Source organism: Rhinolophus ferrumequinum, chromosome 24 (genome assembly GCF_004115265.2).
Source record: "Rhinolophus ferrumequinum isolate MPI-CBG mRhiFer1 chromosome 24, mRhiFer1_v1.p, whole genome shotgun sequence".
Taxonomy (NCBI): domain Eukaryota; kingdom Metazoa; phylum Chordata; class Mammalia; order Chiroptera; family Rhinolophidae; genus Rhinolophus; species Rhinolophus ferrumequinum.
The window spans coordinates 35,252,218-35,277,478 of NC_046307.1; the positions used below are offsets into that span (position 1 = coordinate 35,252,218).

Genomic DNA, 25,261 nt, shown 5'->3' on the forward strand with positions numbered 1-25,261 from the left:
TGGCAGACTCAGGCCCTCCTGCCAGGGGAGGAATTTGCCACGTTCGCAAGTGAGATCACAACCGGGTATGTGTCCTGGTGACAGAAATATGGATTTACTCTCTTGACCTCACACCGTGCCTCCCATGCCCTCAGATGTGCGGTGGGGCGGCAGTTCCTTGGCTTCTTATAAACCTGCCAGTCTGCATCAGGCATCCGGAGGCATCCTTGCCGTGAATGGAGGAATCCGTCAGTATGCATTTGCAGAGCCTTCATCCTGCCGCCCCCACCGAGATGGGGGTTCTGAGGGGCCCAGAAGTCCAAATGGAACTGACCCTCGCATCGAAAAAAGGCATGAGTGTCCTAACGCATTGTTCCAAGTCATTTGAGGGGACAGAACTTATTTGTGCATCCATCAAATGCCTAATATGTGCCTGGCATGAGCTAGGAACTGCAATAAGTGCCAAAAAATATAATGGGGAGCAAGTGTGCCATGGCCCAACCTTCTGAGAGCTTCCGGCCTGATGGACACTCAGGGCAGGCAAGTAGGAAATGTAAGCTAAGTCCACAGGGCTGTGACAGGGGCTCTGGATACTGTGGCTATTACGAAGGCGAGGATGAGGGAGTTTATGAAGCAGGGAAGTATGGATCTATGAAAACAGCCAATGAGCGTCAGGGAATGTGCAGAAAATTCTGTCTGGTGAAGGAACTACACTGAATAGTGTCTTTCAGCATAGAATTTCATTAATTGTGCAGTGTAATAAGCAATCTGTTCGGATTCAGAGCTGGAGGAAAAAATGGCATTTCTTTCCTGGTAATTTGTATCATTTTCCATCAGGTGCCTCTCCTGCCCAGCTGTAATTGTGCTTATTATTCATGTTATTGTTTAGTCTACAGTTTCTGATTATCACTATTCCTTTTGCATGACTTTCTCATTACTTTACTTTAATGCTATTTGTTGAGGGCTAGATGCTTTTTAATTATGATTCCTTTTTCTTTTATTTACTTTTATTTGAAAGTCTTTCATTGATTTAAGGTGCTTCCTTGGGTTATTTGTAAGGCAGCTTTACATTCAAAAAAAAAAAAAAAAAACCCAGGCTTCTGATTATCCTGTTTGGACACTGGCCCCTCAGATGGCTTATTTGGTTGTGAGCTTGAGGCCCCAACCTGCAGTAGAAACTTAACACACCAGAGCTGTACATGTTGGGTAATGCGTATTTAACAGCTATTAGAAATGACAACTCCTGCTGCTGAACAGCTGTCAAGGGAGGCCCAGAAATGCCACAATCACGGAAACATAAAGTCTTCTCTCTAGGGGCTGGTTTTAGCTCCTACCCAGCTTCTCTGGAGCCTTGAAAAATGAGAATGGGGATCTTGCCATTTTTCTCCTGTGAACTGGCAAATGTACCCACTACGCAGTCCCTCTTGGGGTTCCAACACTAAAGTAAAATGATAATCGTCATCAAAGCTGACATGTACGGAGTTCTTACTATATGCCAACCACTGTACCAAGCAACTGCATAAGAATCTCATTTAATCATCAATAGGCCTATTTTATAGATAATTGTTATCCCCTTTTATAGATGAGGAAAGTGAAGCACACAGAGGTTAGATCACTCAGCTAGAAGTAGTAGCGCTAGAATTCAAGCCAGGCAGTCTGGCCAGGACTCCCAGTGCTGGTCCAGCCATAAGATTAACCTTGGAAGAGATACACTTGGCAGGTAATTTGTGTGGCAGTGGCATACTAGGATTTGGGTGTGAACCCAAGAAAAGTTTTACAGGAACAGAAACTGGGCTTTACTTGGTAGAAAGTGACAGAGACAGTATTTGAAACAAAGTCCATCTGACTTCAGAGCCTGCTGCCTTGGACCACTCTCCACCCAGGTTCCAGATACATTCCATCACCTCCCTCAAGCCATCATCTGCCAACTCCTGTTTCCTGGACCTCCAGCGTGCTCTGCTCCGTGTTTGCTCTCTACCTTCACAGCCACTGTCCTGTTCACTGGGCCACCAGCCTCTCCCTGATGGCAGTCTTCCCCCTCCACACCCCCATTCTCCCAGAGCTCTCAGGAAAACGTCACTACTCTCCTCAAACACCTTCAGGGGCTCCCAGTTGCCTCCCACAGTGGTTGTCAAACTTTGGTTTAAAGACATTTCTCCGGGGAAATTGTCATAAATGCATATTCCCAGGCCCTTCCCCAGGCCAGCTGATTCTGTGTCCACAGGACTGGTGTGTGGTTCAGGCATGTGCATTTTTAATAAGCCTCTCAGGGGTGTTCTGATGCAGGTGGCCGGAGGCCATATTCTGAAAATAAAGAACACATTTCTAGAATGACGTTCAAGGCCTTCCATGACCTAAGCTACTTTTACACCACCATCTCTCACTAAGGCCCATATGCCATGGGGTCCAGATACGTGGCCCTCATAAAGCACAATGGCTCTGCCTCTTCCTCGTTGCTCATGCTGTTTTCTTGGCTTGAACGTTCTTGTCAATCCCAACCTCTCCTATCAAACAGCTGCTCATCCTGGAAGGCCAAGCTCAGAGGTCACCACCCCCCTGAAGCACCCCAAGGTAGGAACCTGCAGTCACCAAGGTTTGGCAGCGTCTTGGCAGTGGCCCTTCCTTCATGCTGTGCCATGTTCTCGCTAGGTGGTCACATCAGATTCTCCTGCTGTATCACAAGTTTCTAGCTTCCTCTTTGTACTTCCCAGCTCCCAGTTTGGTACCCAGGAAATAGTACGTGCTCTCTAAATGTCTGACAACTTGAATTTAGGGGACAAGGCTTAGCAAGATGAAAACACAGCCAGAAATATGTGCAAGAACCAAAGTGAGCGCTGGAGAACCCGGCTCTTATTTGTCAGATTTGTCGTGCAGTAATACCTCAGCCGATTCTAAGCACAAATTTAAATGAAGGAAGGGAGGAAATGAGAGCAGGAGGGAAAAAAGGAGGAATGAAAAAAAGAAGAAAAGAAACAGTTTACAGAAAAGAAACGATTTATTCTGCAGTTTTACATGAATTATTTCAAAAGAACAGAGTGATTAAGAATGAAAGCTATAGAGATTGAGTCCATGCTCCTCTAGTTACCTGTACCCATTTTAGAAAACTACTTAACCTCTCTAAGCCTCGGTTTCCTCATCCATGAAATGGGGCCAATAGCAATCTGCCTGTTGCATTGCTGTGAGGACTAAAAAGTAAGTACATTTGAAGTGGGTAGAATTGTGCTTGGCATGTGTCAAGTGCACTATAAATATTAGCTAGCATTAATCTTCACAAACAGCATTTGAAATCTCGTTATTATCACTATTTTACAGGAGAAAGAGAAACTCAAAGAAATAAGCTACTTGCCCAAGGTCACATTGCAGCACTAGATTTTTGACGCTATGTCTGGCTGACCCTGAAGCTTGTGGCCCTATTGGCCACACAGGAGAGATTTGGCAGGAAGACCCCTAAATGGAGGGCAGTGACCCTTCTCAAAACCCCATAGAGAGTTCAGCTGTCAGACTCACAGCCTAGTCGGCCTCGTAACCTGCTTTCCTATCTCGCCATCGGTCACTCCCCATGGTAAACCTCTGCACTCAGGAAAGGGATGACAGGCCCCTCCATCCCCTCCCTGAAGGTCAGGGGTCTTCCCACCCAGTCAGCTTCCTTGGCACAGAAGTCATTTCCCCTTTTGGAGCTGGCCTCACCTCTCTCAATGAAAGATGCTCAGTCCTGCCTGTCCTTCCTGGAACAAACATGGATGCACCCTAATTGTTCCTCCAGACCCCTCTGTCTTTCACACCTCTCTCCCTCTGCTACCCTAGCTACCCCCACAATCTCCATTAATGCCCACTGGCCAGGAGCCATGGCCGCTGCCCCTAAGGGCCATTCCACAGCCCATTGCAGGTGGAGGTTGAATCTCACCTTCCTTCCTCCCATCCCTGACCTGAGAAAATGTGCCTGAAGTCCTAGACAGCAAGGGCCCAGGACGAGGGGCTTGAAGCAGTTGGTACACACTTTGCAGACAGTGACTGAGCGACCACACTTGGCAGAGTCAGTATAAGAATACTGAAGACGAAGTAAGTGCCGGGCACTGTGCAAAGGGTTTTCCCTGAAAGATCTCATTTCATCTTCTCAGCATATAGTGTTATCATCCCCATTTCACAGCTAAGGCTACTGAGACTCGGAGAAGTTAAGGTGCATGCCCAGTTATGGCTTGAGAACAATACCATCAGAATCACACACCTTCTGGGCTCCCTCCAGAGTTTCTGATTCAGAAGGTCTGAGGTCCTCGCATCAGCCCAGGGAGTTTGTTAAATATCCAAACCCTCAGGCCCCACGGCAGACCTTCTGGGTCAGAATCCACATTCGGACAGGTTCCCCACAAGACTCGTGTGCACATGTAAGTCTGAGTCTCCATAACATTGCCCTAGAGCTCTGCTAAGGTGAGCCATAGAGCACAGGGAGCAGGAGCAGTATCACGTTCACCTTCCCTTCCCCCACGCCCGCCCGCTTGCCCAGCAGGCCGGGAGGACACCTGCATCCCCAGTTGGAAGTTGCAGTGCCCTTTAACTGGTGCCCTCACGCGAGTCCAGGTTGGCAAACTCCAAAACTTGGCCACTGGCGACATTTCTCATGCTTGCTGCATTACCAAACAAATCACTGCACAGGGCTTCAACCAGGCAGCCCTGCCCCACGTTAATTGCTTCTGAGCAGAGAAACTTTTTTTATTTTTCCTTTTTGAACAACGGGATAAGTTGCAGAGCAGCTTTAGAAAGCAGAGTGCGTCACCCTGGGGACATGCTGTAGATGTCATGCATACAAGAGGTGGGTGCTTTAGAAAAACCTTTGTATTGGGAAACGAACCAATCTCTAGAGAAAAGGCCAGCTGGGATGGGTGACGCGACAGAGGGTGCTCTCCTGTCTCTTCATAGCTTGATGAGTTGGAACAGTTTTCTCCTGATAACAATAGTCATAACAAAATCTTGTCTGTGGATGTCGTACTGTGTGCCAGGCTCTGCGTATAGCACTGTGCAGGCATTAGCTCATCCCCTCCTCATAAACACACTGTGGGTGGTGGGGGCCGTTTACCCCTGGATGCTCATCCATTTGAAAAACAAAGAAATCCAGGCTGAAAATAGTGTCCTTAGTCACACAGCTGGTAAAAATGAAGGGAAATCCAAGCAGTCTACCTCATAAGCCTACACTGTGGCTGGCCCTGGTCTCCCCACTGGGCAGACAGCAGTGAGTAAACAGACCCTCCATGTCTTCAGGAAGCTTCCATGCTTGCGGACACTGATAATTTGCAAACTCATCTCGGTGCTTGAATTGCAAGAATGAGAAGCTACATCAGTCTGGATTTGAGCTGCAAAAAAGCTTACTGAGTACTCTGAAGAACTTAAATATTCATTATGTAATTAATAGCTGTTCAGTCACACACACACACACCAAAAAAAAAAAAAAAACTTAAAGACTTTTAAAAAAACAGCTTAAGCACTTATCGATTGAGAACTTGTATGACTCTCAAAATGGAGGCATCCCCATATCTCTACAGGTATTTTAAATGAATTGAATTAATCATAGGCTTAAAAGTCTCTTGCGATCTTCGTTAACTTCCCTGGGTTTAATTAAAACATCTGTGCACTTTTAATTTATCGATTCATCCAACTCATATGTCATGTTTTTAACACACCCCAGCATGCTCTGCATCATTTTTAACCCGATTTCCACTTAACTAAAGCAATTAAATTCACCCCGGATTAATTAAAGCATCTATACTTTCGTGCTTAAGTCAGCGTGTGCTTCTTTCCCCACATGGCTCCTGAATGTCAGAGATCTGACACACCTGATGAGTTTTTTGTCCTTCTGGAAATTCTTCCCCGAATCACTTTCTTGCTTATTAATGTACCACTTGACAGAATGGGCCTGAGGAAGGTGGTGCACCTGAACTTTGGCCGCCTGAGCCGGCGCCTCGGACCCTGTCAGAAGCGTCCTTGGGTTTCGTGTCTTCACAGGGGTCCTGCTGGATCTTGCCCCCACTGAGACCAACTAGAGTTGGTGTAGACTCTCCAGTGTCTGAGTGTTTGTTCTAGGCAGGAAGGGAGGGAGCTGTTCGGGTCGGAGGTGACTGTTGTGATCAGAATGGCTGGTGACCTTTGCATCTGCACTTGCATTGTCATTCCTTAGTTCTGTTTTCTAACTTCCTCACTCCTCCTACCCAAGAAGTCCTTTGTTGCTCTGCCCATTGAATACGGAGGGGAAGCTGAGTGCTGAGGCCAACAGACTTCTCGTTGGGCACAGTGAGCCAGGGAGCTATCTAGAGAGTGACAGGTTAGGTCCCCACCACCTGTAATGACAGCACATTTCCGCTCAGCCGCGGCAGCTTGGGGCTTTATCATTTTTTTTTCCCCCAAATCTGTTAAGCCAAGGATTCTCTCTCATTATTTTTATCTATACTTATTTAATTCTTAATGAAACTGAGAGTCTTTTCAAAGTTTTATTGGTTTTCTATATTTATATTTATATGTCCTCTGCCTGGGTTTTCATTCATTTGTTTCTTTTTGTTGATTAGTAAGAGCACTTTGTGTATTCAGATATCAAGCTTTATTTTGTAAAATGTATTTAAAAATATTTCTTCCCAGTGGTGTTTATCCCTTAATTTTGTGTAGTGTTCTTTGTCATACAGAAGATCTAAATTTCATATAATCAGATCTGATCTTCTTCTTTTCCTTCTTGGTTTCTAGAATTTATGTCTTCCTTACATATTGCTCTCCCAAGAAAATAAAATTAGACTTTAATATTTTTCTAATAGTTTTGTAGGCTGTTTTTTTTTTCTATTTAGATCTTTAATGTGTATTGAATTTATGTTTTAGTACAGTGAACAGGAGAGGTCAAATTTTATTGTCTACTAAATGGATTGCCAATTTCAGGGACCTAGCAAGAAGTGAAACTCACCTTTACTGACACTGTTTTGCTCAGCACCAAGCTAAATCCACCGTCTGGAAAGACAATGGGACACCAGTTTTAGTGTCAAGGACATTGAATTTTGTTTGCGTCCAATCCATCACCCAAATATTACATCCTCAATTGCTTCAGGAGAATCAAGGCGTCTTCATTTCTCCATCATTTTTCCCTCTCACCTTACCTAGCTACCAGCACATATTACGTTATCCATTCATATTTATTGACTAAGTGAGATGTAAGGCAACCCATTGTTGGTGCTCTTTTGACAATTTACCTAGAGTACCACCGTGTTTCCCCGAAAATAAGACCTAGCCGGACAATCAGCTCTAATGCATCTTGTGGAGCAAAAATTTATACAAGACCCGGTCTTATTTTACTATGATATAAGACCGGGTCTAATATAATATAATACAATATAATATCAGGTCTTATATTAATTTTTACTCCACAGGACGCATTAGAGCTGATTGTCCGGCTAGGTCTTATTTTCAGGGAAACATGGTAGGTGAAATATTCTCAAGTCTTTTTCCAAAGGGATTTTCAATCAGATTTCAAATCATTTTTAAAAGATACATTATGTGAAATGCCCTCTGCTCATCTAGCCCAGTCCACAGGTGACTTGTCAAGATGTAGGCACTTCCCTTTGCCTGTATGATTAAGCCTCTTCGACCATCTCTCCCTTTCCTTCAAGTATTCTCTGTACTGCAAGCTCCAAGTAGATGGGCTTATCTTACCTAAAATGGCAGACACAGGTGCTTTGTCCTGTTATTTCCCACCGGGTAAATAACACTGATAATTCATCCTATCCCTTTCAGAGAACTTTGGGGGAGGAAAAAAGCTCTAGCTTGATCATTACAATGAGCTTTATACCATTTAGGTGAATCTAAATTGTGTCATTTTTTTGTCATGAGCCTGTTAACTTGTCAGTCGTTAGCGGCAACAGTAATTTATTTTTCTTCTGCAGGAGTCTTAGAGCTTCCATTTACTAGATTTAGTAAAACAGGAATAGTCACTTTGTACAAACATTTTAATTAATTTTCAATAGAAGCTTGAATGCACAATGTTCTGTTCCTGTAAGCCTTAGGAAGAGGCGAAAGGGAGAGGGACATAAAACATGCCACGTGTGAATCCAGAACCACCTCCCACCCACAGCCAGAGAAGACTAGGGGAAGAAAGAGATGAGCTTTCTCCATTAGTATTATCTGATACCCCTCGGTGGTGTGTGTGCACGTGCACGTGTGAGAACTACTACATTTTTAATTTTATTAACCTTTGAAGCTAGTTTGGAGATTCAGTTTAAAATTTCATGAGAGAACATCCATTAGTTGCAAACCAGGTGGCAGTCACTGTTTGAAGTCCTTGAATACACGATTGCACTTACCGTGTTTCCTGAAAATAAGACTTAGCCAGACCATCAGCTCTAATGCGTCTTTTGGAGCAAACATTAATATAAGGCCCGATCTTATTTTACTGTAATATAAGACCGGGTCTTATAATATAACATAATATAATATAATATAATATAATATAATATAATATAATATAATATAACATAAAAGACCGGGTATAATATAATATAATTAATATAATATAATATAATACTGGGTCTAATATAATATAATATAATACCAGGTCTTATATTAATTTCTGCTCCAGAAGACGCATTAGAGCTGATTGTCCGGCTAGGTCTTATTTTTAGGGAAATACAGTAATACTCCTATCAACTTTGAGAGACAATTCTTTGAAGGGGAAATTGGGTCTTGGAGAAGTGCAGTAATCTTGTCCAAATCCCACAGTGATGAGCTAGATTTTGTACCCAGTTCTTTCTGGCATCCAAACCCTTGCTCTTCCCACTTCGTATTATTTCTGGGCAGAATGTGAAGTCAGAATTGTTTGTCCTATAACCTGTCATTTTTTTAAAAAAATGATGTAGATTTAAAGATGTGAGAAGAATTATATGAATACATGAGGTCCCCACTTCACATCCAACCTCTCCAATGAGGTCTGGGCTGAGCCTTACCTTCTGGAACGCTCTGGTGTGAGTTGTCCAAGAATGAATCAGTTCCCCAAGGAAAGGTGCTCTTCTTGCACGTCAGCCCAGCAACCACTGGAGGGCACTCATCTGGCATTTGCACTCTGCCCCGAGGGCAAATGAATTACTAGAGAGCTTCATACCTCTTTAACCTGCCTTCTGCTTTTTAATGTGACATCAGCCAAGGCATTGCGTGTCCTATTTTCCAGAGAACATCTCAGTGTTTTGCATTTTTCACCACACTCCCGGTGATCATGCAGCAAACATATTGAAGGAAGGCTGCATTGACAATGTGGAGAACTCTCTGACCTGACTATTCTCCATTTTTTTCCCTGAGTAATTTAAATAGGTCACATTTTAAATTTGATTTCCCAAGCTCCTGATTTTAAATAAAATCCATTCTTACCTTCTAGACAATCCTATTTTTTTCACCACTTGGAGTTTATACAGAACATAAACAGTTCCAAAATGAAAAAACATAAGATAATCTTAATTGTATTTTATCAATTAATAAAGACAATAATTATTTGCTCCTTACTTTCTACCCTCTTCCACCTTTTGGGAGGAAAGAAGGCACAATGGGAGTACAGAGGTGGTGATTTGATGTAACTTTCTCTGCCACGCATGACAGCTTGTCCAATATATATCCATCCCTCAGGTCAGAAACAGCCTTTGGAAGTTCATCTCACTAGATAGGTGTAGCCACGTTTCTCACTGTTTTCCTATTTCAGTGTGTGAGGGTGGAAGTGGGGTAAGAAATGGTTCTGATTCTAGTCTTTCAACCAGGAGATATCCTCGGTGTTATCTAGATGGGAAATGGCAAGTGAGCTTTCTCTTGAATGCCAAGTCTGCCTCCTGGCAGCTCTCACTCAGCCTGGGCACTGCATTGAAGGTTTTGAGGCTCTTTCTCAGTCAGGAGGACAAGGTGCAGTGATCTGCAGAGGTGCAGGAAGGGAGAACAGTAGTTTGTGTGCGCCAGGTGCTGTCCCTGACCTAGAGCTAGAGAATTAACATGGACCAAATTTACTTTGTCTTCACAGCCCTCTCAAAACTTTGAGAAAGCCCAGAAGTCCTCACGCTAGTGCATATTTGTACAGTCCCTAATTTTAACCTTGGGCACCCTGAGTACAAAGCTCTTTCTTCTACCTTCTCTTAGACAGTCATCACGGGTAGCAATTCTATAGATCTCTGCTTCACTAGCCTGGAAGTTGAAAGCAGGCTCCCTACATTTAGAGAGAGTTCATCTAAATTCAACATGTGGCTTTGATGTTCTCACTTTGGAAGCCATTCTTCTCTGGTAGATTCATAAGGATAAGAATTCTATTGGGAATTGTGTGTGTGTCCCCAGGAGTTTTCACAACTAGCCTATTATAAAGCATTCTGGGGAGGAATATCCCCTCAATCACATGTAAACTGTTGAGATGTTTTTGTTTCAGGTCAGTTTACCATAAAGGTAAAAAACATGCACTTCCCCAGAATAAGGCATTGTGTGTACAACATGAGGTCCACTCCAGACATTGCTCTATCTACATCTTTCATAAATGGCTGTTTGGTGCCTGCTCATAACCCCACCACTTGGGAATCCCCGAATATCAGAACAAAGAAAGATATCCTTAATCAAGCCAATACTGATGAATGCAACACTGGAAGGAAATCAACAACGATAAACATGGTCCTGTCCTTGAGTGGTTTATTATATCTTTGGGAGATTAGACACAGAAGGAAAGTTAATTACTATAAAAACGTAATAGAAGCATGACAACGAGAGGGGGTTGATAAGGCAGGAAGGGGCCATTGACTAAGGAGTGATCTGATCAGATGTAATTGCTCCATGGGATGGGGACAACATTCGGGTTGTACATACGGGTGCCATGTTGGATTCTGGGAACCTGTGCATTTCAAATCACGGATAAACCAAAAGTCATTGACACATCTCTGGGGTCATTTCTGAAAGTCCCTGAATGCCAGTTCCCTAGCCTGGAGCTGTGTCCTCTCTTGGACCCATATTAGAAGCCAGGTTGGAAATTTAGGTTCTCACAAACTGATATGGAGGTGAGAAACCCAAAACATGAAGGCAACCACTAAAATCCCACTCTTGATGATCTCCAAGAGGGCGGAATTGGCACAATGGAGGCCAAACTGTTAGTAAGCTTATTCCAGACAGTAACCACTGGTTTTCAGCCTTCTTCCTATTGACAGATGCAAGAGGTTCTCAACTGAGATGTGAACAGTTGGAGATGTCATGTCTTCAGCCTGTCCCTCCCTTCCTGTTTTGTTTTTTTAAAGAGGCCAGGTATATTTAATCCTTATACTTTGTTACATGTGACACTGTGAGGTAGTGGTCTAGATAAGAAACTGAAGTATAGAGAGATTGTCTCAACTATGGCCCATCTCCCTTCCTTTTTGATGAATAAAAACTTCTCAGGAATAGGAGTCCACTAAACTGAGGGTAAAATAATCAGCAAAATGGGTTCCGATCCCCCAAACCAACAACAGCAGCACGCAAGTCCACACAGCTTAGTGAAGGGCACAGCTCAGAGTCGGGCCAACCTGGCTTCCCACAGGGCTCCCCCACGTGTGAGCTTTGTGACTTTGGCCCCCTAACTTCACCAGTCGGATCCTCGTCTGTAAAATGGGATCATGATTCAGCCTCCACCGTGGCGAGTGATTATCTGATTAAGTAGCACATTGCACACAAAGCGTTTTATGCCTTTCCCGGCACCCAATAGGCATTTAATTCGTGGTGGCTGCTGTTATCAGTGGCATTTTTGTGGTGGTGGTGGTGGTGATGGCAGTGGTGGTTACTGTGTGTTGGAAGATGGCTCTGCACCTCGATGGTCCAAGTCGCCAGCCCAGAACGTTGCAAGCAAAGCTGCAACGCCAGGCAGGCTCTGCCTCCTTAGACGGACCCAGCCCTCCAGGCGCTAGTCTCCATGACCTGGTGCTCTGTCTCTGGTTTTGCAGCCGCCTGCCCAGTCCTATGCAGCGGAAATGGACAGTACTCTAAAGGGACATGCCAGTGCTACAGTGGCTGGAAAGGTGCAGAGTGCGACGTACCCATGAATCAGTGCATCGATCCTTCCTGCGGGGGCCATGGCTCCTGCATTGATGGAAACTGTGTCTGCTCTGCTGGCTACAAAGGCGAGCACTGTGAGGAAGGTAAGCTCCCCGGGGCGGCTGGGCAGCGTGGAGGTGGGACGGCGCTGGCAGGCCTAGACTTTTGCTAGAGCCCAGTCCGGGCTCCACAAGGAGCAAAGGCAACTGCAACATTATGCCCAGAAAACTAACTTCAAACCCCTCGGCTTTGATGGCCTTCTTAAGTTGTAGAAAACAGAAGGCTTGTGGAATGGTTCTGGAAGGAATGTCTTATTTTTCTTTGTGTTAATTAGTTCCTCTTCCCTTTCTCCTTTGTTTTCTCTTTAAATTGCTTCCTTTGTTGTTCTGTCTTCTCTTTCCCTCTATTCTTCCTCCTCCCCTTCCTGCTCCTCCTTTTCCTCTTCTTCCTTCCCCTTCCCCTATCTTCCTTCGTCTTCTGCTTTATTTAAAGTCCTCTGAGTTGGGAAATACTAAAGCTATCCAGGAAACAAGACACAAGAATCCTTACGCCCCCTTCCCAATCTTCCCCAAAGCTGTTTGTTTACTGTTCCTGGTAACCTAAGACCCATATATGTCTGTGTAAATATTTCAGCAAAAATGAATACCAATAGAAAGCAGTCAGGCTGGAAAGACTATAGGTATCCATGTCCCTTGGAAATACCATGTAGGGCGAATGATCCTGGTTACCTGCAGTGGCGCAGGTAGAGGAGAATGGGCGTGCTTGCGAGGGGGCTGGGATTTGCTGACCCGGAAGTGCTCACTGTAGGACACACTGAGTGGCCTCTAGCACACATGGGTAAAAATCAGGGGGTGCCATAAACTGAAGCCAATCTGCCAAAACACCATCAGAGACCAGGCTTGGAAATCAGAAGAGGGGTATGGAGGAGGGAGTACAGGAACAGGGAGAAAGAGCGTCTCTCAGGAAGTGTCCCAAAGCCCGCTCTGACTAGTCCTACTCTGGTTAGTTCTTTCAGAAGCATGGAGAACATGTTATAATACCTATAAATAAGTCAAGTGAACTCAGCCACACTGCCGTTAGCCTTCCCCTCTGTGCCCTTCCAAACCCGGGTCTCTACTTGTGCGCCTATTGCTTCTCCCCATATAAAGAATCAACCACAGTTGGTAGGAAGAACCTAGGTCCTCTCAGCCCCTCTCCTGCTCCCCAACCTTTGAATCATCTCAGTCATTGTCTCCCAGCTGTGCACCTTTTCGCTGAGTACATTTCCCCGTGAAACGTCCCCATGTAACTCAAACAGCCTTTTTCCCTCCCATGTTCCCAGCGGGAAAATAAGTGTCAAGTCACCCAATAAACTCCGGGAAAAAGTGAAGCCCACTGCCTACTCCAGGTGAAACAGCTTGAGATGACCACACCAGAAAGAACCTGTTGGCGCCCTATGCCCATGTTTTCTCTCAGTTTCTTACTGCTAAGTTGATCAGGAGGGACCTCAGATGCTATGTTCTCAGATGCAAGTTGATTCGTTCTCCTATCCCATTAACTTATGGATCTCCAGGGTTCTGTACAAAATAACCAATCATTACAGCCCTCACCACAAAGTAATGGCAGTGGCTTATCCTAAGAGACACACACAGATGGTCCCTTTGTGAAATCTCCCATTTCATCGTTTTTTAGAACTATGGCTACAAAGAGTCAGCTTTCATGATATTATTCTCCTAAGATTTTCTAATATATCAGTGGTAATGCCCTTAATGGGGCTCAGAAGTCTGACCCCAGATCGTCACTTGCTAAACTCTATGTTTTTTTTCCCCTCGATTGTAAAAGGTAGCCTCCCTCTGTCTGCATCATAAAACCAAATTGGAAGTTTGGATGGAGGAAGTACTGATTTAATAACCCTGCTTGAAAGGTTAAAGTTCTTTAAGATAAGTGAATTGCAGGAGGCAAAGCTGCACTCACTGAAAACATGGGGGAGGCCAACAGTATGACAAGAAAGGTTAGAACGACCTTTGGCATACATCATTTGGTGAGAGAAAAGTGGTAGAGCAATGACATGACCCGTCTTCGAAGTTTTTGCCTCCAGTGAAGATTGTGCATGGCTGCATGAGTGGTGATTTCTCAACTTTGTTACTCTCCCAACCAGTTTTATTTAAATGTTCAGAATGAATTCGCCATCCAACAAAACAGGGAAGCCACGTGGATCATTATGAAAGGATGAAATCTCATCTATTGATTTCTGCTACCCAAAAAGAATGAACTGAGGTGATTCATATGCTGTTTTCAAAATCGGAAATGGAATCAGAAAGTCTGGATCAGCACTTTTCCTTCCATTTAGTTTTTTTATTTCTGATATTCATCATAGTCACAGCGTCAAACAATTTACCTGAAATGGCCATGGCAATGAAATCAATAGTGGCCATCCTCCATTTTTGCTGCCTACACATTGTTTTGCTATTAACAAATTTGCACAAGAAAATGAAAGGATGGATTCGTCAGGTTTCATTCAGTGATGTTTGGGGGAGTAAGAAAATGATGAGAGAGAGATTGACACGTTAGTTTAACTCAGCCATGTTTTCCTGTCAGTTTCATGGCTGAGTCATTTTTCAATGACATTTAACTTCATAAATGTAATTCATGGTACTTCAGGGGTTTATAGTACATACTGTTTGTAAAACTCCTTGACCTCCTTTTTTATCCTTAGGGATAGAAATTGCATTCACAACCCTTTTTTGTCAAACCTATAGAGGGCCCAAGACTAAATGAGTTCTAATGATTTCAGCTGCCAGGGGGCTGCTGTTGTGAGGCCCACGGTACTTAGCTGGTAAAGGCCACTGTCCCCCTTCTAAGTATAACACTGTTTCTATTTATAAAGCTTTGTAAAATGCCATAGTCCCTCCCGCCTGCTCAAGACTCTAAGGACACGACCATGAGCCCATCTGGTGAAATTGGAACCAAATTTAAAATTCGTAGTGGAACTGCTCCTCTTAAAGTCTGAATTTAGTTATTCCATCTGCTGCCGTAATTATATAGCACAAAGGGCATATTTGCTGGTATCACTGACCAGAGACAGGGTTAGCTTATATTTCTAGATATGATAAATGGTTCTTTTGATGGCATTCCAGGCCTGGGCTAATAAATCTCAGTGAATTTTCCTCCTTCCTTTATACTGTAATTCAGGATAAAGAAGAGAAAGCTCATTTATCTGTAAGAAAAATGCCATTTTATTTATTTAATTTTTTTTGTATATTGCTTTTTATTGTATCCTTTCAAGAAAAAGATTGTGATATCGTTGTTGAGTTGTTTGAAAGCTCCTAGCTGTTGGCATCTCACCAAACATTTTAAATGGCTAATTATAGGTAGAGGGCAAATGTTGAAGCACATAGCACCGGAGATATTTTTGTGTGTATTTTGATTTTGCTGTCTTAGAAAGGGGGACAGAGTTAAAACTAGAACTCGGGGATTTTCTTTTATTAGAAGAATATGGAAAAGATTGATTCTGAATGAATTAGTTCATACTTTGCAGATCGCAACTTGCACAGGATTGTTCCCCAAAGCAAGAAGTTGTTGGCACCATTTTTCTTGTCACTCCACCACACTGGAAATTTGTCCCATTGATGATTACTGCAGCAACTGTGTATTGAACACCTACTACCGTGTCTTCCTGAAAATAAGACCTAGCCGGACAATCAGCTCTAATGTGTCTTTTGGAGCAAAAATTAATATAAGACCCGGTCTTATTTTACTATAAGACTGGGTCTTTATAATATAATATATAATGTAATATAATATAATATAATGTAATATAATATAACATGACATAAATAATATAAGATAAGATAATGTAATATAATATAATAATACCAGGTTTTATATTAATGTTTGCTCCAAAAGAAGCCTTAGAGCTGATTGTCCAGCTAGGTCTTATTTTCGGGGAAACACGATATATTGCCCTAACCGTGCTAGTCATGAGACACCAAAGGCATTATACCACCTCTTTGTAAATGTCTTCGATGTGGTTGAACCTTTGGTTCATTTCTATGCAGATGTGCTCCACCATCCCAAATGGAGCCACTCTGAACTTTCACAGCACCAGGAGTTACAGTCCCCAAGACAATGAACTCAACATCAAAGTGATTATAACCAGAGCAAGTAATATTGTCATGAACATCTTCAACTCAAACGAATCACTAAAATTCACCTTTCTGCGAGTTTCTTCCTGATTTAAAAAATAAAAATAAAGAAAGCAATGGCAGCTTCTGTTTCCCTATGTCTCAAATAGTTTCGAACTGATGTCCATAAATATCTTCCTGAGAATATCCAAGTGAGATCCTGAGAAACATCTCTGAACACTGAAAATTCTTGTTTGTGCCTCAAGGGAGGGGTGCCCTTTGGAAACTTCATGGAAAATTGTGATTTCTGATAAATCCAAATTCCTGATGTCCCCCAGAATGAAATTATTTGGGGCATGGATAATCTAAATGATGTCGTATTTAGAGCCAATGTATCATCAGTTCTAAAACACATCCTCTTCTTGTATACCACAAGAAAGAAGAACAAAAAGGCACTACACTACAAAAGCTGGGACCCCAAAAAGTTACCATCTCAGTGTCATGATGAACTATTTAGACGCCAAAAGTCCCATGTGTTTAGATCTTGGTGTTGGGCAAGGAGAGAAATCGGAAGCTTCTATGAGGGTCTGAACCACAAGATGGCACGCATGCACACAAGGGACTGAATTACACTGTCAGTGTGATCCACAACACTTCAAGAAAAGAATTTGAAGTGGTCTCAAGCTGGCTGTGCCCCCCACCAAGTGCTGGCAGAAACAAATGCTTTAATCGAGGCCAACAGACCTGATTTCCAAGCTGTTAACATGGAGGAAGGGTTATGACTTAGATAAAGTGATAAGACCTTCCTGTTTCTCTGATCCAGAAGGCAACACCAGGCCCTCTGCAAGACCACCATTCACCATTCTGACTCCATGGTGTGCAGCTCTCTCTTCTCCGGATGCCGTTGTATCATTTCCTGGGAATATCAAAGGAAGCTCATCTTCTAAAAAGCCCTGTTAATGAACTCTTGGCTGGACAGATGTCCACAGTTTGCGGTCACATTCTCATGTAAAAAGTCCTGTCCTCAAGAACTGTCCTTTGTAGCTGACTCCTCTTCTCACTTTGCCTTGATTCCAGAATAATAATCTTCAAGTTGTCCCACTGGATGTATATTCACTCTGATTATTGAGATGGTCAAATATCAGACCAGAAACTGGCAAGAACAGCAGCAACCAGAATCTGACTGTTATTTAGTCGAGTTGTCTGGTGGCATTAACATGTTTGATTGACTGGTAGAGGACAGTGCCACAGCCAAAGAGATTCACCCATCCAGTCCACTCATGATCCCCTGAAGGAAGGTTATCCCCACTGGATTATTTCTACACCCAACTTCACCTCCTCTGCCTTGCATGTTTATTAACTCTTTCAATACATATGTGCTCAAAGAATGAAGACTCATTTTAGGCTTAGCTTAAGTGAAACAATTAGGAAAGTGACTCCTTTATGAATTTCACTGGTTTTCTTTTTAGTCCTTTGTTACCTTCTGAAGTCAAGTATTGCTAAGTCAGAATGAGCCGCTCTACTTTTCTCTCTGATTGTGAGAGGTAATTAGGTTTGGCAACGCTACACACACAGACATCACCAGTATTCATGTTCCAGGTTCAGAAGCTCTGATATAGTTCAATTAAGGCACCAATATTTATAAATACAAGGTTCTCAGGGTTGAATGACACACCTCTGTATCTGGTTTCTCCTAATTCTGCTTGAAAAATCTCCTTTTTTCTCTTACATTCTCTTCAAATTTGAGATTTGGTATTATATTTTGAAAAATGACAAATCTTTAATTCCTTAATTATTACCTGGGGTGCTCCATTTGCTTGCAAGTGGATAGGAATTGGTGAACCACTGGTCCGTTCAGCTGTTAGCTGGTATCTCATGGCCCATCCCCCATGAATGATAAAAATCTTCCTCTTCGTCTGTTTCAGTTGATTGTTTGGATCCTACCTGCTCCAGCCATGGGGTCTGTGTAAATGGAGAATGCCTTTGCAGCCCTGGCTGGGGTGGTCTGAACTGTGAGCTGGCAAGGGTCCAGTGCCCAGACCAGTGCAGTGGGCATGGCACTTACCTCCCCGATACGGGCCTCTGCAGCTGCGATCCCAACTGGATGGGTCCCGACTGCTCCATTGGTAAGACAAACGGCTTTCTCTTGCTTTTCCCGACATGCATGCCCTGTGTTTCTTCCGTGAGCCCAAATGGATGGGCACTTACTCTTCACACTTAGCTGCGGATCCAGGGACTTTGATCCATGGCACAGTGCCTCTCTTACTCTCTCCTCCTCCATCGTGAAGTCTGTGATCCTTGTTTAAAAAACCACTGCATAGGTTCTTGTGCCTCGTTGGGTCCATCGCTGCAAATGGATGAGGAGCCTGGGAGGCAGACTTCCATTTGCCTTATAGATTTCCTTATGTACACTCCCTAAAGGTACCAGAAAACAGAACAGAACAATTCAGTCCCAGATAAGCTGAATGGAACATCCTATAAAACAGAAAAGAGGCTCCCTCGGGGTGCTGCGTGAACCTGTTATAAAGCTCTGCAGTACTCCAGTGGCAGGGAAATAATGAAGTTGTGCTGTACACTTTGTTTTCCTAAAATTAAGAGTGTGTGTCTTACCTCCTGAGTGACCTTAAAATGGAACAGTTCAACAGTTCACATCAGTCCCCACCTTCCCGAGAATGGTTCTGCTCACACTGACAAGTGCCTATCCGGGCAAGCAATCATCATTCCACCCCCTTCCTCTGGGTAGTGAGACAGCTGTCAGATTACCATGGCAATCAGGAAGGGAATATATTTGAAGCTTTGCCTACAATGGGAAAAAAATGAATATTTCATTGCAAAAAGAAAAAAAGAATCAGTTACAATGGGCTGTTTGGGGATGTCTTCTCAGCCCACTTGCCTCTAGCTTCAATTCTGATGCTGGTGGTCCAAGCCGACCTCTGCAGAGGATGCGGGGAGGAGGAGCCCTGGAGGCAAGGCTAATGCCGTGCTGTGCTAATGCCATGCTGTGTGACTTTGAGTGAGTCACTGACCCAGTCTGATTTCCCCTCCCCTGGCCCCATGAGCCACGCCTTCCTCAACAGTCTGTTCTAAGGATGAATGTCTGGCCCCTGCTTGTCCTGGCGTGAGAGGTCTGGAACGCCAGAGAGTGCATCTCTGTCTGTCTGTCTCCTCCCCAAACCACGAAAGACTTTGAGCTCCTTTGAGAAAGAGGCTGTGTAAATGCAGCACAATTACAGCAGTCATCATTGCCACCAAGGTGCTGACCTGGGTACCGGCTGGGTCTGTAGTCCTCATGGGGATGGAGCAGCGGGGTCCCCAGCTGGCCTATGGTCAGTTTAGACTCTCAGGGGGGAAGATCCCAGCTGGCTAAGGAGTTGGGATCCACAGGTATCTTTTCAAGTGGGCACCTTGCAGGTAATTTGGCCAAACTGGATGGCTACTGTCTCATCTCCTCCTGGGATGGTCTCAAGCTCCACAGCAGAGGTTCTCACACTTTAGTGCTCATCAGAACCACCTGGGGGACTTGTTAAGACAAATGTCTGCGTCCCACTCCCAAAGTGGCTAATTCAGGAGGTCCAACCAAGGCACAGGAATTCGTATTTCTAACAAGTTCCCAGGTGACCGTGATGCTGCTAGTCCAGGGACACACTATGAAAACCACTGCTCTAGAAAATCTAGAATTAGTACCCAGCCAGTGGAGACAACAGCCTCCCAAGATGACAGAGCTTCCGGGCCTCAGGGCCTGCTCCAGGGACCTGGGCCACGTGCGTGGTCTGGCCTCCAGTGAAGGGTTTCGCCAGCTGTGGTGTTGAGCTGTAATCATTGTTTTTCTTCCAGAAGTGTGCTCAGTAGACTGTGGCACTCACGGCGTCTGCATCGGGGGAGCCTGCCGCTGTGAAGAGGGCTGGACAGGCGCAGCTTGTGACCAGCGCGTGTGCCACCCCCGCTGCATTGAGCACGGGACCTGTAAAGATGGGAAATGTGAATGCCGAGAGGGCTGGAATGGTGAACACTGCACCATTGGTAGGCAAACGGCAGGCACCGAAACAGGCACATATTGCTTTATTTTCATAAATCGTAGATCTATAGTGATGGTGGTGCATTGCAACTGGCTGTTCCTCCAGGGGCACAAGTGCTTTCCCACATTCCTGCTGCCTCTCCAACTCTCCAAGGGGACAAGGAATGCAAAAGTGAGGGCCTCATTGGAAAAGACTTTCCCTTTTCAGAATTCTGATTGGGAAGAAAGGGGACAAATAAGGAAATCCATCCAAATTACTAATGTTGGGGAGGGAAAAATGCACACGCATGGGAAATCATCAGGGTCTGGAGGATTCAAGCACCCCAAATGACTGTGGCCTGCACATCTCCCCTTTTTGATCGCTCTCCAAGCTGGCTGGATCACTGGATCCCTACTCACTGGCAACAATTGAACTCACTTATTTTAGCCGATGTTGGATGCAGGCAGGACTCCCAGGTTTCCTGGGTAGCCAAGTACCGCTGTAATAAGTTTCAGCATCTTTTTGCTGTCCCAAGACAAGGCTTCTCCTTGGAATCCTGACCCTCTCCATCACCACCACCATCTTCGGATATCTCCTCCTCTGGTCGCATTTCATTCTCACTCAGCCACCCCTTTATATAAGCTTCTTGACCGAGGGTATTTTTTTTAAAGGTCATTTTTTTGTTGTTGAGAAGTCATAGGTCTCAAGTTCCTTCAGTTTTGTTTTTGTTTGCTTTCTGTCATTATTGTGGTTTGGGGTGGGACAATACCGGATTAAATACACCCAGTAATCCTTTGAACTGAGAAGCTGGGAGCCGATGCTCTTTGGTTTTCCACATCTCTCACACAGTTGGGATGAGGTCCATTTTACCTCCAGTTTTCAGATTTGTCATTTAATGAAGTCAGTTCTAGGATTCCTTTCATGCCAAGCTGGCTAATCCACTTGCTTGCGTGAAAGCTCTCAGAGACATCTCCAGTCTAAGTACTGAGTTGCCTCCAAATGTTACTTTGATTCTAGCCATCAAGTTGGGGGCTCTCCCCTCCATCCTAGCCCCAAGACCCTAGTGAAAGATTGGCCACCTGGAGTGAGAGATACGGTTAGGAGCTTATCCAGGGCTGACTCATGAGACCAGACTCGGTTTCCCATGCTGTTCATTTGGGTGGTTAAGCAGAGATGAAGTCTACTCTGCATTAGACTTCTCCCAGTTCCATCTAATTGGATATCCAAGAGGCAGCGTGCCAATTCAGGCCACAACCGAAGCACTGGGACCCTGCTGGGACAGCCTGTTGGCAGTGAATTGTTTTTGCAATCTCTCGATGACGCTCCAAATCCTGCTCCCCCTGCAGCCACTTCCATCTTCAGTCCCCTGCAGTCTGGGGGATAATTCAGAAGACTTTCAAGGGAGGGGTTTGCACAGCCCACTACCAAGACAGTTTAAAATCTTACTAACAGCTTCCACTCTTCAGGGACGTTCCTCTGGATGTATTTTTGCATGCCCACTGTGATTTAAATACTTTCCCCCACCCGCATACCTCTTTTGCCCCCAATCTCACCCCAGAAAAGAGCTCTAGCAAACCAATAACCATTAGGTAGAAAATCCTACTTTCTCTCTCTTCACACAACCCAGCTTCCCCTCCCCTTGACTCTCCCCTTCCCACATCTGCCAAGGGTTTAGTGCCCCACAATGATGCCTCCTGACCCTCTCCTCCCTACACCCTGTCATTACTCTGGGAATAGCCCACAGGAGGGCAGCCCAGATGGATCAGAGCAGAGTTTGGAAAACTACGGCCTGCAGGTAGTTTGTTCTGTGGCTTATGAGAAAATCTGGCCTGCTGCCTGTTGTTCTGTGGCTTACGAGCTAAGAAGAGTTTTTACATTTATTAAAGGTTGAAAAAAAATGTTTTAAATATCTTCTGACACATGACAATGATATGAAGTTCAAATTTCACTGTCCATAAACAAATGTTATTAGCAGATAGCGACACCCACGTGTCAGCTTCCATACTGTGTTTCAGTGTCGAGTAATTGGGACAGAGACCTCATGACCCACGAAACCATTTTTTATCTGGCCCTTTTCAGAAAAAAATCAAAAGAAAAAGCCAACCGTGAGTTAGAGAGTTGTACCAGTCTTGATGGAGAGAGAGGAGAAAAGAGAGTTGGGTCAGCATTCACGTTAGGAGAAGGAGCTCATCTGTGGCTCAAAGAGTTATCAGACGCCAAGAGAAGGGGAGAAGGTCCACGTAGCACCACGTGGGAGTGGAGAGAAAACGATAGTTGAGTTGAAGTGTCTCTGAGGCCTTTGAAAAAGAGTTGGGAAGAGGACAACTTCAGTCTCAGTAGAAAATGGTGAGGACACAGCCAGCAGAACACAGGAGCTGTTTCTTTCTAGCTAGCCCTTTGGGCGAGATGAGTCGGAAAAAGGGATTTCTGCTACTTGAAGTGTTTGATTCAAGTTGCACATCTCTGTGTGCTAAGATGCGTGAGTTCTTGAGAGACATGGAGGAAATGCAAATTTATATGACAAGTCAAAGCTCCCAAAATGAAGAGAATGGTGATCCGGGCAAGCCTCTTGTTCAGAATGATGGTCCCTCGTGACTTGATGAGTTCTCGCTAGGTAGTAACTTAGACAGACCTTTATCACCAATGTCTTTTCTTGTGAGAAATCAGGGCTCTGTAGTTTCATTTGTAGGATAGATGCTGTCTCCTCATAGTTACGTTGCCTGGGGTTTCTCCAAAAAAAAAAAAAAAAAAAAAGCCAAACATGCCTTGGTTGATGAGATTTGCTATTCAGAATCTAGAAATGTTCGTATGCGCATAATTGCTTTTTTGCTTTTCAACCTCTGGCCCCAGAGCTGTTTCATGGAGTTTTCATCTTTTGTTTTGAGCAGGCACTCCTGTCAATTCAGTTTAAGTAAATGCCACAATTTACAAGCCCAGAATCAGTCCTGCTGCTCGGGGATACTGACAGTCAAAATGGAAAGAGAGGCTCTTTGGTCCTTTCAAAGCAGAGCCTCAAGTGCTGTATTTTGAAAATAGAAAATAAATAAGAGTGAAATGGCACCTAGTCTGCAAACAATGTATTGGGAGATTTGGGGTAAGGCAGAGCAGTAGGTGGCTGGTGTTGGGGTACTTGGGTTGTCTGCAGCCTAGTTTCAAAAGGTCATAGTGAGGCTGTTTTCGTAGGGTCATTGCAAATAGTCCACTGAGTAAATCACACCATCACTTGTGGATCACATTTATTTGGTGGGAGGAAGCAAGAGCGTGGGGGGAAGATGAGAATAAAAACACAGACTTCTAAAACAAGCCGGTAGAATCACCAGGACCTATCCATGTTTGACCCAATGCATTTCTGGAATTTTTCAACCAAATTATACTTTTTATATTTGGAAATTTAGTACATATGCCTAGGATCTCAATATATGGTATAACATTTCACTGTTAACTGTTTGAGTTAACGTATTGGTAGACTGGATTCTACCAAGCAATGAATTACCTTTCTAAAAAGTTAAATACAAGGTATGAGTAAAACTTACAGAATTGCATAGGTAAGAAATATGCTTTGAATCCAAAATAACCACAATTCATGTATATCTTTGGAATATATTAGCATTATTTGGATAGGCTATGTTTACTCTTATGAATAAATCAGAAGGCACATTATGTGGTTAGAATAGTTTTATTCTTTAAACATAATCCTAAAATGGATTGTTTTCCCTATAATCTGCTACTACCACCACCGCCGCCCCTTATTAATATTGGGGATTTTACTTCAGGAGGCCGTACAAAGACTGTAACACCAGGCCATAAAAGAACCATAGAACAGGCCAAAAATCACTATCAACGATGATAAGTGTCTCTTACGTGATAAAATCAGATAAGTGTCTCTGACATGGTAAAGAAATAGACGTTAGTGTGCTTTGTGAGCAGAATAGTTGAGCAATTATAGGGAGAAACCAACATTCCTGCTGCTGGAGAATGCAGGAGGGAAGCTAAATGCTAATTGAGGATTCTTGTTATTATGTCCTGAATGTGGACTGTTCAGACCTTCATTCCGAACAGTACAAACTAACACATCCATAGTATAAATCCACCCACACCAGGCACCGACCCTAGGTGAACGGTTGATATCTGAGTAGTGAGCAATGTCTGTAATGGTTATTTCAACTTGTTTATTGTCTCTGTGTGGTGCTGACCTTCACTGGCATTTCCGAATCATGAGGACTCTGTTCCTAGGACCGGGTGGGGCTGAGTGACCTGCCCATGTGCCACAAGTCAGAACAGTTTTCTTTTCCCTCTAGCGTACTGGGGCCCTTCTATTTTTCCTCTTTAATTGGTTGGGGAAAGAAATAGGTTCTTGTGATGTTAATAAGGAAAATGAATCTTTACCCAAGGTAAAACCAGCCACGCGAAAATCTGATGTGCTGATTAAGTGATTGTCATCAGAAGTAGACAGGTCACAGTCCAAGAGGGAGAGAGCTTCAGAACCACAGGGAGCCGGTTGGGAAGAAAGCAGCTGTCAAAATGAACCACGTTCAGACTGAGTGTAGCTGCTTCTGCATCTCATTCTAGTTTCCTTCCAAGTTATAGAAACTTCTTTTCTTGTAGCTATTATCCTTGAACACTTAAGCTTTCATGACTCTACGATGAGATCGAGTTGAGAGGAAGTTAGCCACTGTGGAGCCATCCCGACCAGCAGGTCTGTGCAGGCAGCTGTTTCTCTGATTGGTTAACGCATTCCTCTGGAGGCTCTCACTGGAGCCTGTCTAGGAGCTCCATCTTTCTTGACGTGAAAACCTGAAGTGATGGTCTGTCACTGTTAGAAATGACGGCCAAACTTTTAGTGAAGTATAAAAGATGTCCCCCTGCTGATTTTTTCCCCCTACAATTTGGCCAAAATGTAAGCCTTCTCACTAAAGATCAGCAATCATCATGTGCCCAGAAGTTCTCCGAGTCCAGATCAGGTGGTCTGTTTCCTACACAAACCCAGAACAAAGACCAGGAGGCGGGAGTTGCAGGAACACATGTCCGCCTCACTACAAAAAGGAGAATCAAATGAAAGCCAAAAAATTGCCTGACAAGTAGTGAGAGTGTCATCACTGACAGGGGTTATTTTCTTGGCCTAGACCTTGAAGAGGGTCTTCCAGCATCAGCTGG

General features: G+C 44.0%; 1 protein-coding gene across 3 annotated transcripts in view; it reads left to right on the forward strand.

Annotated features, from left to right (window-relative positions):
• TENM2 (teneurin transmembrane protein 2) overlaps positions 1 to 25,261 on the forward strand; it is a 1,147,948-nt gene that overhangs the window by 1,001,710 nt on the left and 120,977 nt on the right. For 2 of the 3 annotated variants that reach the window (XM_033096732.1, XM_033096735.1), the window contains 3 exons: positions 11,919 to 12,113; positions 18,038 to 18,238; positions 19,947 to 20,132. In XM_033096732.1, coding sequence (XP_032952623.1) covers positions 11,919 to 12,113; positions 18,038 to 18,238; positions 19,947 to 20,132 — 582 coding nt within the window. The remainder of the gene's footprint in view (positions 1 to 11,918; positions 12,114 to 18,037; positions 18,239 to 19,946; positions 20,133 to 25,261) is intronic. The other variant, XM_033096733.1, reaches the window with a different exon arrangement.